General features: G+C 43.8%; 1 protein-coding gene across 6 annotated transcripts in view; it reads left to right on the forward strand.

Annotated features, from left to right (window-relative positions):
* The window catches only part of ehbp1l1a (EH domain binding protein 1-like 1a), a 37618-nt gene extending 24737 nt beyond the window's left edge, over window positions 1–12881 (forward strand). For all 6 annotated transcript variants that reach the window (XM_074699158.1, XM_074699159.1, XM_074699160.1 and 3 more), the window contains 11 exons: window positions 6174–6270; window positions 6356–6522; window positions 6615–6663; window positions 7494–7997; window positions 8091–8142; window positions 8434–8477; window positions 8560–8671; window positions 9003–9102; window positions 9342–9415; window positions 10782–10896; window positions 11666–12881. In XM_074699158.1, the coding sequence (XP_074555259.1) occupies window positions 6174–6270; window positions 6356–6522; window positions 6615–6663; window positions 7494–7997; window positions 8091–8142; window positions 8434–8477; window positions 8560–8671; window positions 9003–9102; window positions 9342–9415; window positions 10782–10896; window positions 11666–11759 (1408 nt within the window). In that variant the 3' untranslated portion in view covers window positions 11760–12881. The remainder of the gene's footprint in view (window positions 1–6173; window positions 6271–6355; window positions 6523–6614; window positions 6664–7493; window positions 7998–8090; window positions 8143–8433; window positions 8478–8559; window positions 8672–9002; window positions 9103–9341; window positions 9416–10781; window positions 10897–11665) is intronic.
* Window positions 12882–16004: the final 3123 nt, after the last annotated feature.

The following is a 16004-nucleotide window of genomic DNA, read 5'->3' on the forward strand; positions in this document are numbered from 1 at the left end:
AGGAAGTTGAGGTTTCTGCTTGTTTGCAAGGACATGCAGATGTAGATGAACTGAAGTCACCCCTTTTCAGTGAACAGGACGCTCAGCCAGAGTTCAAACAGTCCTCATTAATGGATAACTGTCCCACTGTGACTAATATTCCTGGCATGCCGTCCGTATTACCAACAAAAGGTGAAACTCAATTACTTATAGATCAAAAGCCAATCTGGGAAAGACAGTCGAGACAGATGGAGGAGATCCAACAGGATGCATCAGAAGAGGATGTACAGAACAAGAAGGAAATGGTTGCACTGGTTCCATCTTGCCCAAGTGAGTCCAGAAACCCTGGATTCCCATCAGTATCACAAAACAGTCAAGTTTACGGACTACATATGTTGGATTTGAGTCCTTGTTGTCCAAATTCATCAACCATACCTGGATCACCGTCCATTCATGGAGTCAATTCTAGATCTTGGGTGTTAGGACAAGAACCACTTCTGGAGAAGGGAATCCAAAACAAACCCGCCGCCATGATGGCGTCACTTCAGGAGGAGGGTGACAGTGAACAGATGAAGGCTTTGGTTGGGACTTGCCCAAAACATTCTTCTATATCAGGAATCCCCTCAATACCGCCACATGCTGAACCAGAAACCACAAGCCTTTTGTTGCTCAAAATCTCTGCACCTGAACCCAAAATGACAACAGACATGGTCAGCTTATCAAATCTGTGCGCCAAATTGTCTCAAATACCTGGATTTCTATCTTCTGGTGACTTAAAAGAGTGGACAGATAACAGGGAGTCAGTGTTCAAACCAAGAGTACCAGGTAGACCGGCATCACTGGCTGAAGGATGTCCTAGAGATGAGAGTGTAAGAAAGGCCATGGTCTCCCTAGTACCATCCTGTCCAAAAGCAGCACAAACAACAGGATTTCCTTCCTGTCCAAATCTCACAAGTCTTCATTCTGCTCCAAACATGACTAGCCTTCTCACAACATGCTCCCAAGTTTCCAGAATATCCGGACTCCCATCAGTCGATGGCGGTGTGAGTCTGGAGTGGATTGCAAACAAAGATTCTCTGTTGAAGAAGACACCAAAGACTGAGCTCATGTTTGACTCGACAAACTACAACAAAAAGACGATGAAGAACATGGTTTTCTGTGTGCCATCCTGTCCTAAACATTCAAGTGTTCCTGGATTACCATCTATTCCCAATCCCAGATCAGTGTTTTATGGCTCTAATGTTGTGAACCTCCTTCCACTGTGCCCTTCAGTCTCAAACATACCCGGGTTTTCCTCCATTGAAGGGAGAAATGATGAAGGATGGTCTGCTGAGCCCGGGTCACTGGTGCACAGACCTCTACAGACTGTTCAGTTTAGACTTCACAGCTGGCCTTTTGGTGAAGACAAACCAGACAACATGCATGCTCTGGTCCCTTCTTGTCCAAGAGCATCACACATATCAGGCTTCCCATCTGTCCCCAGATACAGTGCACTGACTCTTGTACCTGTTTGCCCCAAAGTTTCCAGCTTTCCTGGATGTACATCCTTTGAAGGAGCCTCAGAATCCCCATGGCTGTCCAGTTCCCAAATTTACGGCGATAGGCCGCTGAAAGAAAGAGTTTTCATGATGCATTCTCTGAATCAAGACTTAGCGAACATAAAAACAATGTTCGCCTTTGCTCCATTGTGTCCTGAAGCTTCTAGGATCCCTGGATTCCCATCTGCTCCTCAAACTAAACCCAGAAGAGAACCTGACATGCTAAGTTTTGCAGCTTGCTGCCCCAAAGCTTCAACTCTCAAAGGGTTTGCATCCATGACAGCAAACCCAAGCACATGGACACTCACTGAAACCAGAACAATACTGATGCAGCATCAAGAGAAGAAGGCAGAAATGTTTGCACCTCATGTTGGACGGGATCAGCTTTATGGTAGCATGGGGCAGTTAGTGACATCCTGTCCAAAAGAAGCCAGGGCACCTGGCTTCCCCTCAGCACAGGTGTTCAACAGACCTCAAGACATGCTCAGCTTATACACAACTGCACCGTGTGTTTCATGCATTCATGGTTTACCATCAGCCCGGATGCTAAGCTATGAACGTCCTGATGTACAATCTAAGATAACACATAGAGAGACTTTGTTAGAGTCTCAGCAGAGGGAGAGGACTTACCTTATTGCAAAACACGATCACGCTGAGAAAGATGAGAAGAATATGGCAGCGATGGCTCCGTCATGTCCTCAGTGGGCTGGAAGTCCTGGATTCCCTAGCATTTCCCAACTAGACCCCAACAAAAAAGAAACAAAGACCCAACCACTTCCTTGTTCTGCAGAAGAGCTTTCATCTCAAGAACTGGATCATGCAGAGAAAACTCAATCAGATTTGGAGGATGTTAAAACACTCCCATACGGTGAGACTGAGCTAAGATCAAGGTTGCTTCATCTTTCTGTTTCCTGTTTCTGTGTCTCATGTTTTTGCTTTTATGACAGACGTTGAAGTCAGGGATGAAGCAGAGCCAAATGTAGATATTTGTGTAGATGAGGGGTAAGTGGAAGAGCTCCGTGCTCTCGTGTTGTTTGCAGTGAGAGTGGAAAGAGTAGTGCTTGCCTAACGTAGACTGTTTCGACACTTTGCATGAAAATACATCACATCGCACATTTCTTTATCTTTGTAAAGGCTGCTCATTCCACTTTTATTCAGCTGCTGCATGTTAAAATTAAAGTCCTTTATATTTGGGTTCCCAGCAAACCCAAAGTAGAGGAAGTCCAGACACCAAGGAAACTGCTGCACCCCTCAGAGCCGGGAGGAGTCTTAGGTTGGGAGGTTTTGGAAGCAGAGGGATCAGTTTCAGAAAAACAGGCATCCTCCTTGCTGACTAAAGAGGAGGACTCCTCAGGATTAGTAAAGGCTATTGTTGGTGTTTTCCACAAAGGGTAAGTGTGTGATCTAATGAGTGCAGCATGCAGCAGTCTACATCAACTTATCGCTTTGTCATTTTCACCTCATTCCATTTTCAATAAAGGTTTTGAAGTGTCAGAATCTGCATCTGTATTCTCATATTTCATGGTTTCCTCAGTACTCATTCAAACCATTGTTTCTGCATGGCTCATGTCTCACAGTTATGAAACCGTAGCATCTATTTTGGGGCCTTCTACTAAAGTGGACGCTCAACCCCCGACTGTTCCCTCTGTCGATCTGAAGGATGAGACACCAACCCCTTCAGATGAGTTCCTCCCACCCTGCACAGATGAATCTTCCCCCACAGAGGAACCAGAAACACAGTTTGAAGACACTCACGTCACTGAATATCCTGCGAGTGCCGAACCGTACATGTTGGACTTGGTCGACGATCGATCAGCATCTCCGTCACCAACTTCCGACAAGGAAGAGGGGATTTTGGTGTGTGCAAGCATGAAGAAGTGGCCGCCGCTGACGGAGGCAGATATAAGTGAAATATCAAAGGATGATGGAGAACAAGTCGAGGAACAAGAGGCTGATGTTGAGATGAAGGAGGTTTCACCCACTGGGCAGGAAAGCGTGCAGGAATCAGAGATCACTGAGCGTGTGTTAGCGGAGCATCAGACTGAGGCAGAGCAGGGTGAGGTTCAAACGGTCACAGTGTCTCCGCAGCTGGATGAAGGGTGAGTGTTGGACACTGACCAAGTTTGTGGTTGCATGCTGATGCAGTGTGTTTGGTGGTAACACTGCCCTGTGTTTTGCTTCTGAGTGTTGCTACTCTGGAAGGCGTGCTGGTCCTTTTGATGGCTGTGAGGTTCTGGATGTGGAGTGGTTACAAGGATGTTTGACCTGAAGTCACTGTGTTGGTTTTGTGACATCGAGCATGTGCACAAGTCAGGATGGTTTGTTTTTGATGTGCAAGAAGCATTGGTCTCTGTGGTTGAGCTGGGTGACGCTGGTTGGAGATTTGCTGCATGGAATAACTCTGGCAAAGCTAAACTCTGAAGCTTGTCTTCTCTGTTCCTCAAGCCCCCAACAAACAAGCATGGACAACATTATTTCTGCATCCCTGCAGCCCAAGACAAACGAGTCAGTGGAGTGTGCACAAACAGAGATACTCGAGGAGAAACCTGTGGACCTCAAGGACATTAATCCAGTTGTACCTCAGGCTGAGGTTGTGGTCCCAAAGCGAGGCAGAAGAGCAAAGAGGAAAGTTCCTGAACCTCCGTCGAAAGCTGGAGATGAAGAGAGAAAAAGTGTTCCAGTTCGTCCTCTCAGGAGGAAGGATAGTCTGACTCCTGACCGCAAGGCGAGGAAACTCTCTGAAGCCACAGTTCCTACACAACCAGACACTTCTACAGAAGACAGCACCACCTCTCTGCAGACTGACTCAAACCAAGAGAGTGTCCAAAAACCAAGAGCTGAATCTGTCAGTGACATCCCCCCTCCTCCTCTTCCTCCAGTGAGAAAAAGAGACAGCAGTTTGCCGCCGTGCAAACCTCTGAGGAGGAAGGACCGAGCCAGCAGAGACTCGTCTGTTCCCAGAGCTGCAGACTGGCAGGATGCAAACACACAGATGAGTTCTGCTTTAAATAAGGCTGATTCTGTGTCTCCAACATGTGAGCAAACCCCGGAGCTCTCACAAGCTCCTGAAACTTTGCACGACACGGTCAAACTAGATCAAAACACTGCTGAGATCGCTCCTTCAGAACATGCTGAGACCGAAGATCAAACTTCCAGTTTGGTTGAGAGTGCATCTCAAGAAGCAGACACAGAACAACCTCTGGAAAGTTCCTCTATTCAGGACTCTTCTGACCTCCACCCTCCTGAGGAATTTAAAGGAATGGAGGATCCTACCGTGACGCCAGAGTCAGAGACTTTTCCTGTTGAACAAACTACCTATCTCTCCATCATCAAGAAGATTCAACTCCCTCAGCGTGGAAAGAGATTACCTTCACGACGAACTCAGAAAGCTAAGAAGAAAAGTATTCAACAAACGTGTGAGGACACTGTAACACCATCACAGGTTGATGACGCTGATCTGGGTCATAAAGGAGATGTGACAGAGTCAATTACAAATGGTGATATGACTGTAGATTCAGTTAACACCACATCTCAGAAAGCAGAGGATGCAACAGAGAGAGCCGAGACAGAAAATAAAGAAATAACTCTTCAAGTCCCGAAACCGCCGGTTAGGAAGCGTCTGAGCGGATCTTTCCCAGATGACTTCACGGCCACAGAGAGCTCAGCTGATGTTCCCCCTCCTTCTCCTGAGGAGGCACCGCCAGTGAAGATGAGAAACAAAAGAACCATCGATGTCTCAGAAGCTTCGGGTCTCCCTGTCCCTAAACCACGAGTAAAGAAACGTTTGAGTGGATCGTTCCCAGATGATGCTTCAGCTTCTGGCTCGCCACCCTCCTCCTTTACAGACACAACAACCACTTTTCATGAGTCCATCCAACAGAACGAGCCGTCAGGGCTGCTTGTGCCGTTACCTCGGACAAAGAAACGTCTGAGTGCAACTTACTCTGACAGCACGCCGCCTGTGGACTCTTTCTTCCCCTCAGAGATGGAATCATCTCAGAGAGCCAGAGAAGACACACCTGACACAAGCAAGGAGACAAAGGACGGATCCACGTCTTTGGACTCCAGCGTGATCTCTGTGGGAGAGGATGACGCTGCGTCAGAGTTAGAGCGGGAAGTCCTCGCAGCAATGAGGGAAGATTCCCCACATGTGGACTCTGTGGAGGACACAACCAAGACTCTGGATGAGATCATGGAGGGCTGGACCTTTACAGATCAACCCGGAGCTGCAGCAGAGCTGGAGAAGGTGGAGGTGGTGTCTGAGCAGCCGGACATGGAGAAGGTCCTGGAGGCTGAGGTGGACCTGTCTTTAGCTTCGACTGTGGCGTCCTCTCCAGACAGCTGGCTGCACCTGGAGGAGGAGAAGGACGGGGAGCAGACAGAGGCAAAGAGGGAGGCGAGGGAGGAGGAGCTGGACTTTGGCTTTGTGTCGGTAGATGTAGCTGCTGCTTGTTTAGAGGAACCACACAGGTAAGGTCTGTCAGGTGTATTCATAACTGTGATAGTGCGTGTTTACATCTCTTCAAAATAAAAGCCTCATCTCATCCTGTTCTGACTTGATCACCTGTGCGTGGTTTTGCTCCTCGGTGTTTATGATGAAGCTGGTTCAGGAAGTTTGGGATTTGCTTCTCACTCAGCTCATATTTACATTTTCAGGGGAGGAGAGAGCGCGGACAAGCCATCAGGTAAACCTGCAGGAGTCCAAAGAACGGAGGCGGCAACGCCTGAGAAAAGAGCTGCAGAGGGAGCTGAGGTACGTCAGTTAAACCCAGCGCTCAGAGACAGAAAAACAGAGGATCCTTAGCAGCACTGAGTATTTATTCTCCACGTGTCCACAGGGTGTCTCGGCGAGTCCCAGCCTGGTGACGTCGAGTCACTCTCTGCTGCAGTGGTGTCAGGAGGTCACACAAGGTCACAAAGGGGTGAAGATCACCAACTTCAGCACCTCCTGGAGGAACGGCTACGCTTTCTGTGCCATCTTACATCATTTCCACCCTGACGTGATGTAAGAGTCGCTTTCACCCAGATAATAATTCCTTTGCTCTTTTTCATGCATATCCTCCTCCATGCTTATCTGTCTTTCTTTTCTTTGTGTAGCAACTTTGAAATGCTCGATCCGTATGACATCAAGGCAAACAACAAAAAGGTCAGTAAATCTCTTTAAGTTAAAGTGTTTTGACATATGACTACTGTAATGCATTGTACACGGGTATTAGCCAAGCGAACCTGGCACGCTTACAGCTAGTCCAAAACTCTGCTGCTCGTCTTTTAACCGGCACACGACGTAGAGAACACATCACGCCGATTTTATCTTCACTGCACTGGCTCCCTGTTCATTTAAGAGTTGATTTTAAGATTTTATTGTTTGTTTTTAAGGCCCTGCATGGACTGGCACCCGCGTACATCTCAGACCTCATTGCACTTTACAACCCTGTGCGCTCGCTGAGGTCTGAGAGCCAGCTCCAGCTTGTTGCTCCTAAGACAAGGCTTAAAAGTCGGGGCGACCGGGCATTTTCTGTTGTCTGACCCAAGCTGTGGAATAATCTTCCACCACACATCAGAATGGCGCCCTCTGTTGACGCTTTTAAGTCTCATTTAAAAAACACATTTTTATTCACTTGCGTTTAACCCGGCATTAAATTGTGTGGTCCTCTGACTGTTTTTAATTTTCATTTATTTGTTTTAATTATGTTTTTAATTCTTTTTTTGTCATGTTTTGTTTTTTTTTTTGTTTTTTTTTTGTTTTTTTTAATATATATTAGTATTTATCATTCAATTCTTTTGTATTGATGTTGGTTGTCTGTTTTTATCAGTGCTATTACTCTGTGCAGCACTTTGGGGACCTTGTGTTGGTAAAATGTGCTATACAAATAAAAATGGATTGGATTGGATTGGATATGTTTTGTTGTAGCTGAATGACTGTAGTGTCAAGGTATTCAATGTGTTGTTGATGAACCTTCATCTTGTCCCTTTCAGGCTTTCGATGCGTTTGCCGAGCTCGGTATTTCCCGTCTGATCGAGCCGTCAGACATGGTCATGCTCCCCGTGCCTGACCGCCTCATCGTCATGACCTACCTCAACCAGATCCGCACACATTTCACCGGCCAGCAGCTCAGTGTGCTGCACATAGACAAGGACAGCAGCGAGTCCAGCTACGCAGTTGCAGGGGACCGGGAGGCCCCTGAGGACCCAGAGGCCACTGTCCGGTACTGCACCCAGAGGCTGCAGGAGGAGGGCATCAGTCTGGAGACCAATGGGGCGACCGAAGAGGAGAGTAAAACCAGCCCTGACGTCGTTCCTCCACCCAGAACCAAACGCCAGCAGGGTGCCGGGGCAGGAGGGGCTCAGTTACCAGTGGCACCACCCAGGACTCACTTCCTGTCCAAGTCTGGTTTCTCTCATATCAAAGATGCTGATCTGGTGAAGAAGAGGAGGTCACAGCGGAGGAGTGGATCTCTGGAGGAAGGAGAGATATCTGTGGTAGGATTCTTTATTCACTTTCTTTATCAGATGGTTTCCTCGACCCTAAGTCCTTGACCTGCTCCTGACATCTGAGGACTCTTTTCTCTGCAGGTTGTAGCCGGGACAGAGGAGGGTGAGAGTACGCGGAGGAAGTCAGAAACTGGTGAGTCCTTTCCCAAACACTGACTGCACTCTGTCACTACGTACATTTTCAAGTCTCTAAACTCGTTTTTGTTTTTTGAGATCTTGAATTTAGACATTTCTCTGGACTAGTCAGATGAATGGAGCTCATGTTGAGTCTAATAAGACAACTTTGACCGAAACAAGACACAACTTGATTTAAGTTCAAATTTTTCACTTTTTGATTCAGACATGAACCAGTTTGTGCAGAATAAAAAGTTTTCCACTGTTTGAATCCTTTTTTTGTGAAAGTACCATTTCTCTGCTCTGACAGAGGGGACTGGGGCCTTGTTGGAGGAGGGACGACCAGAAGGACAGGTCAGTTTTCCACCTTTATTTCATGTCCTGTCTGATGATATGAAGTTATGACTGAGTGAGTGAATGAATGTTTTATTCTCAGGATGCCAGCCAGTACGTCCTGAATCAGATGGAAGCTCTGGAGGCCGAACAGAATCACGTGGATAACAGAGCCGGAGTGGTGGAGAGGAAGCTCAGACAGCTGCTGGAAACAGGTCAGGGATCAGATGCAGGAAGGAGCGGGTTCTCCATAAAGAGCAACCTGACGTGTCATGGTCATACACGTAATTAACAGGCTACTGGTTTCAAAGCCATCCCTCTCATCTCAGGTGTAAATGCTCACCATTCCCTGCTCAGAGATATTTTTGGTAAACCTACCAATGATCATGTGCCAGTCTTTTCCTCTTCTGTCAGCAAATTACTACTAAAAGCACGCTGGAAACACTGGTCTTAATTTCAGGCAAACAAATGCTTGGTATGCTCCCCTGTGAATGAGAAGGATTTGCGCCAACGTTGGGATCACACTGATGTGTTGTAATGTTGCAGGAAGTGATAAAGTGGAGGAGGAGCGTCTGATCCAGGAGTGGTTCATGCTGGTCAACAAGAAGAACGCTTTAATCAGGAGACAGGACCATCTGCAGCTGCTGTGAGTCCAAGTCTCACACACACACACACACACACACACACACACACACACACACACACACACACACACACACACACACACACACACACACACACACACACACTGTTCAGCTGTTTACTGCATTTCACAAACGTTAGCCTCAAAGTCAGGTGGGAATCAGCAGTTACTGGAGAGTCTGCAGGCTGTTGACCTCCTGTCGTCAGGTGAGGTGTAATGCTTCTTTCCGCTGTGACTGACAGGCTGGAGGAGCAGGACCTGGAGACAAAGTTTGAGCTGTTAAACAAAGAGCTGAGGGACATGATGGCGATCGATGGTAAGACTTTATTTCTAAATATAAACCTCTCTCTGACACAGTCTGACTGACACTCTCTCAAGCTCTGAGTCTGCCCTGTGTTTACCTCTTGTCTGAGTCTGGGATTAAAATCCTTCATGTGAACCTGCAGAAAAATTAAACCTGAGTGTCAGCCTGCAGCGGGACAGACTCAGAGCCTCACTCTAACACTGACATTAACAGATGCGGTTCAGAAATGCAAATTACCACAGCAAGGCTTCCTGTCACAACACTCAAATTTAACACCATGCTCTATAAAAAGTCTTTATTCTGCACACAAACAGTGTATAAGCTGCGAAGAATCAGCAGATCAAAACTGAGGTCAGAGTATACCTGAGCTCTAAATCAGGCAAGGAGGTTTGTCTAAAATTTGACACTTGATTTAGCAGCTGCAGCATTTCCACTTTCACATGAGTAACTTTCAACTTTTCACTTACACTACACGCTAATCCTCTCTGAGCTTAAAAATAATCCCATTTATGATCTCGTCCTAAAAGTTGTTACAAATCTGTGAAAGCACATGGAAAAACTTACCTCCTTTTCTGCATGTAACAGTCCAAAATTATTATACAAGAAGTTTTTGTACATATTTTGCTAGACATCAAAGTTTTGTAAATTTTTTAATTGGTCACAAAATTTTGCACTCAGTGCATATGAAAAATTTTGCATTTTTTTTACTGCACATGAAAAAGCGTGCACATTGTTTTTTGCACAAAAAATTGGTATTGCATGTAAGAAAAGTCTTTAAGTGTACATCAAAAATTTCAAACTTAAATCATACAATTTTTTTCATTTACTGTTGCCAAAGTTGCACACTTTATTATTTTGCAAAACTACTTTTGCACATTAAAACATTTTTCTCATTACACTCCAGAATTTGCACACTTCTTACTGAATTTGTTAATCATGCATGCCCTCTTTATTGCACATCCTTTCATTTTCTTTTATTCCACCTTAAAGTTTGTCACCTCATGTTCTACTTATAACAGGTCTTTACACAACTATCAGCCTAAAATGTTTCCTTACAAATAAAACATAAACACGCCATCTCTTCAGTCTCTAGGATTAATCATCATTAAAATCCATGTTTGCTGGATCACTGTGTTTCTACCCACCGCCCTTATTTTCTGTTACAGTTAATTCTGTTGCCAATTTAAGTAAACAAAAACAAAAGCTGTCAGGTCCCCAAATAAGCCAAAAAACAAACAGGAGAGCTTGTCAGTTGAATATGACAGATTAAATCTGCTGCTAATGATGTTTCTGTTGAAGTGCATGAAATAAATGAGTAAATGAATTATTTTCTGACACCTCCTCACCTCACATGTGTGTTGTCTTCATCCGTGGGCAGAGTGGCAGAAGACTCAAGCTCATAAAGTCAGAGAGCAGCTGCTGCTGCAGGAGCTGGTTTCACTTGTGAACCAGAGAGATGAACTGGTGCACAATATCGACGCCAAGGAGAGAGGGTAAGAGAAAACTCTTTGGGTATTTTTCTTTAAGTAACAAACATTTTTTTTAATACTGGTATTTATGAGGAACTATAATGACTGTATGTCCAGCTAGATTCTCCACTAGGGGGCAGCATAACCTCTTCAGTTTTCTGCAGGAGGAGGCTTCATGTGTTTCCTGTAATATGAGAATTTATCCCTTTCAGGGTTAAAAAAAAAAAGTCAAACAAAAAATATGATCCATGTGTCTCTCTTATAGATGTTCATAAAAGTTTACTGATAATCTAATTTTAAGGCCTCTTTCCGAATAATGAAACATTTTCCTGTCTTTAAGATTCTCTGTCACGCTTTCAACAAAACAATTAGACTAATCTTTAATATGTTATGGATTCATTTCAGACAGAAAAGTACATTTTGGACTTTTTGTAACCATTTAGGTGTTTTTGTAATTTCTGTTTTTCTCAGTTTTTGTCGTTACCTGCTGAGCCTTCAGATGTATTTTCTCCCATGCAGGCTTATTCTCATTATTCCAACACTCAATGAATGCATCATCCCTTTGCCTGAACATCTTATCAGCCCCAAAACATTTCCAAATCTAACATGCAGATAAATCTACAGTCAAATAATACATCAGGATAATAATGAAGGGTCTCCTGCAGACACATTTATCAAACAGCAGCTGAAGTCAGTCAGTTAACGCTGTGACGTCTACTTATAGGAATAAAACCATGAAGGTTCATGTTATCTTCCCAGACATCATGTGTCTCCCCTCTCTCTTCGTCCTCAGAGCTCTGGAGGAAGACGAGCGTCTGGAGCGAGGTCTGGAGCAGCGGAGGAGGAAATACGCCAAACAGCAGAAAGAGAAATGTGTGATGCAGTGATGCTCACAAAGCCACAAAATAAATATCCTCTTAAGGAGGAGGGACGGGAAAGTACAGAAAGGGACGATCGTCTTCTTTCCCCTGCTGTGAGGTAAATGTGTTCGGACCATCGTCACCCTGAAGAGGAGGAGCAGAAACTCAGCAGCAGCCTGAGGTGGAGGTGATTTTCTGACTAAGACTGAGAGGCTTCAGGAGGATTTCCACTTAGAGTGCGCTGTGTGTTTGGGACTGTTTGCTTTGCAGTTTGTGTGTTTTTCAGAGACTTTTCTTACTGAGTGTGAATGTTACAAGAAGGAGTGTGTCAGACTGAAGAAAGAGTGAGGTCAGGGGGCTCAGACCAGACCAGCTGATAACCAAAAACTGGTGCCAGAACATTCACATGGACAAATATCCCGTTTTACTGACACGATTCCTAAAAGACGTGTGAAAACCAAGTTACAGGGAGTTTTCTGCCAATAATGATCAAATATTGTTCAAAGATATGGGTAATTTGGTTAGACAGAAATCTTGACCGTGTTAACCAGGCTGTGATTTCTTTTACATGTTTTGGTGTCTAAATGATTAAAAGCTGCAAAAACTTTTTGGACTCATAGATGTGAAAAAAAGCTCTTCTTTTTGTCCCTGACGGGTTCAGATTGTTGCTCTTAGAATCGGACCATAGAACAAGTCACAGCATGAGATGAGAAGTATGGTGTCTGTGTAGTATCTTTCCATGATGTAAAGCTCAAAAAACGCTCTATTTTTCTCTCACTGATGCTTTAAAAAAAAACCTTATTCCAACCAAACAATTGCTGCTGTCTCTTTAAGGCTCCCTACTCCCCCTCACCTCTGATTGGCCAGCTCTTAGAAGTCCTGTTGGGGGGCGGAGCTATGGGCAGACCTTGCAGTTTGGGGCCTGTCCCTTCAACATGTCATGAACCAGTTAAGATATACAAATGTGATGACCTTGTCATTTCACTAAGTAATTTCTGTAATTTTTTAAAAACACTTGGCCCTTTAAGGACACATAAAGGGATACCTTTATTTACTTTTCTGGATGTGTCATCTTCTAGATGCGACTTAATCAAGTAAAACAGGGTTTTCACCTTCACACAGGAGTTGCTGGTTAGATCTTCCTCCATCTTTTTTTTATGATGTTTTTCTGTGACTTTGGTGTTTTAAAGGGTCATTTGGGAGCAAAATAAATATTCCTGTGATAAGTAATAACTAAAAGTAGACAAGCTTGCTAAGGAAGGGCTAGAGCAGCAACTCTTGACAGGTTAACCTCCAGTGTGTGTCAGTGTAGTGTGTTGTGTTTGTAAAGAACGATGTAACGTGTGTGTGGTTAAGAAGCCTCCTCCTCTGTTACAACCTCCCTGTCTGTAGCATCCATTCTGTAATGTTAGAGTAACAATCTGAGCCTATCAGGGACAACAACAACAAGAACTTTGAGGACGGCTGCTCTGTTATAACTCATGTTTTATGACCTGAGATGAACTCCAAAACTTTTTGTGTCAAATAATCATTTCAATCAAAAAAAAGTCCAGAAATATGTCATATAAGGCCGGACGGTGCCTCTTTAGCTACACACATATCATGATGATGATGTTTACATCTTAACCTAATCTAATAGTTTATTCCTCTTCAGCGCTTCTGCTTAAAAACTATAGGAACTATTCTTCAAGTCCTCGAACCTAAACTGCGAGGTTATGATTTGTGTTTTGGCGAGTTTGCAGTTTTTTTTAAAGAGAAACAAACGCAACTTTTGAACATGCAGTTTTTCACCAGAGTTGCCTTATGAATGTGGGATGAGCAAAGTCTGCTCACATCCTGCAGAGATTCACATCCCCTGCAGCGTCAGTCATAAACTCCACTTTCATTATGGTTCCTGATCCTTTAGTTAGACGTATTTAGGTTTGAATTTCCTTTTTGCAAGAGGAGCTGACAGTTTGAGCACTCAGAGAGGAGAGCAATGAGGTCAGATTTCTGTGTTTGAGATGTGGAAATGTTTACGTAACATGAAGATATAAATGGGATACAAAGCCAAGGAAAGAAGCCATGCAGTGAGTCGTTTACTAACTTATAGCTTTTATTTAAAGTTTGACTAACATTTTTATTATTTATTGAAAAAAAACAGCCACACAGATACAGATGTCTACTTTATTGATGCACGACAGAGAAACAAGTTATAAACATATTCTGAAACAATAAAAACATGCACCTGTATTTTCCTCTGAGACAAAATGTGAAGGTGGGAATGTTTCTGCATGATAAAACTCATATCTTAGCCTTAAATGAACATTACCTGATACTTCCTTCTTGTTTTTGCACTGACAGTCTTTGTCTTCAGCACAGTTGACCTGTAACAGTCTGTGAGGTTTTAGTTTCTGTGTGACCATTTGCAGTTCTCGTGTTGCCATAAAAAGCAGACTGTGACTGAGGTACAGTGTGTTCACGGGAGAGCTTTATCCCTGGTTTTTATGTCACATTCATATTGTTACTTTATTTTTAAAGTTTGAGTAAAGATTTGAATTCCCTCTGACTGTGCAGTTTCATTCACTGGTGTTTTATAGAATATAGATTGTGTTTGTTTTTGTTATATTCCACTGTTGTTAAATGACATATTATATTTAAACATAACCTGGGTGAGAAAGGCAGCGACACAAAGCTTCAACAAACAGTTATTTCATTATGAAAGCACAAGAGGTTCAATGTGTAAACACACACCCAGAGTTTCACTGACACACACACACTTAGACATGCAAACTCGCGCAGCTGCTGCTACAACATTTTACAGTGACCCTGCTGTGACTCTGTTCCTGTCTCTGTTACTGTCTCTGATATCAGCACAGCTGTGACAGGACACGGACCACTCCTCTCTGACATTTACATTAAAGGTGAGACCTTAAAGAGGGCTGAAATTTAAAGTACCACTCAGTGACTGCTCGGCTCCAAGCACTGCTCCTTAGCATGTTGAGATACAGTAGATTAGAGTTAGAGCGCCCTCTGCTGAAAAATTAGAAGGTAAAAAAAAATGCTACTCAAAGCATCATTTTCTGTCCCATTGCACAGAGAAACCAGTCTTAATTTGGAATGATTGTAGAAAATTGCTGTGATATAGTTGATGTTATACAACCCCAATTCCTAAAAGTCAGGACAGTGTAACTTTAGAATTTTTTACAAATTTACAAATTTCTAATTTAGCAAATCATTAAAAATCAATAACTAATAAAGAGTGTTGCAAGCCAACATTTTAAATTTTCTATTAAAAAATATCTGCTTCATTTTTAGTCCAGAGAGGAGGGAAATATGAGAAGAGGTTGAGCACTCTTTGGTAGACTACATGAGCAAATGGTTCAACAATTTGATAATAAAGTTCCTTTCAATAAAGATTTCATTATCTATAGGATATCATTAAAGGATTCAGTTAAACTGGAGACTCATCTGGACAAAAGGAATGAGGACCAAAACCAACAGTGAATGACAAGTTCTTCAGGCCCCCCTTGGCAGAACTGTTTTAAAACAGAGATATCTCTGTAGTGGAGTCCATTACATTTAAACCAGATATAACTCTGTAGTGAACATCACTGCATGTCTGTGAACCCAGCTCATCACTGCATCCAAAAAATCAGTGTTCAGACAGCATGCAAAGAGGAAACCAGATACAAACCTGATCCAAGACCAGCGGAAACTTCTCTGTCCAGTTAAGGTGGACTGGGTGTAAGTGGAAAACTGTCCTGTGATCTGAAGAATCCAAATCTGACATTATTTCTGACATTTCACTGTGTGTGTGTGTGTGTGTGTGTGTGTGTGTGTGTGTGTGTGTGTGTGTGTGTGTGTGTGTGTGTGTGTGTGTGTGTGTGTGTGTGTGTGTTTGTGAACCATGCCACTCCTCTGTGCCCCCCTGGTCAAAAGTCTACACTCCATAATGAGAATTTCATCATCAACCCCCACATGTAAATGGACTAGTCGCCTCTCCCCATCCAATCACAGTCAGAGGTTTTATGTATAGCATATGTTGTCCAGGTGTCCTGCAGGTGTGGGGTCAACCATGAAAGGGCTATCCCCATAATACGATTCACGTGACGTCATCGCGGCGCGACGGACTGTTGTAGTTTTACATGAGATCCAAGAATCCGCGACGACCCGGCTCTGCAGCTTAAAACTCATAACAGCAAAACGGACCCAACCTGAAGATTTTCCTCTTATCTTTGACCCAAACCAGCTCCTGTTGCTTAGTGAACCGGTACTTTGTGAACTGGAACA

Source organism: Halichoeres trimaculatus, unplaced genomic scaffold (assembly GCF_033239565.1).
Source record: "Halichoeres trimaculatus isolate MK-OKI-2021-1 unplaced genomic scaffold, fHalTri1.1 fHalTri1_scaffold_22, whole genome shotgun sequence".
Classification (NCBI taxonomy): domain Eukaryota; kingdom Metazoa; phylum Chordata; class Actinopteri; order Labriformes; family Labridae; genus Halichoeres; species Halichoeres trimaculatus.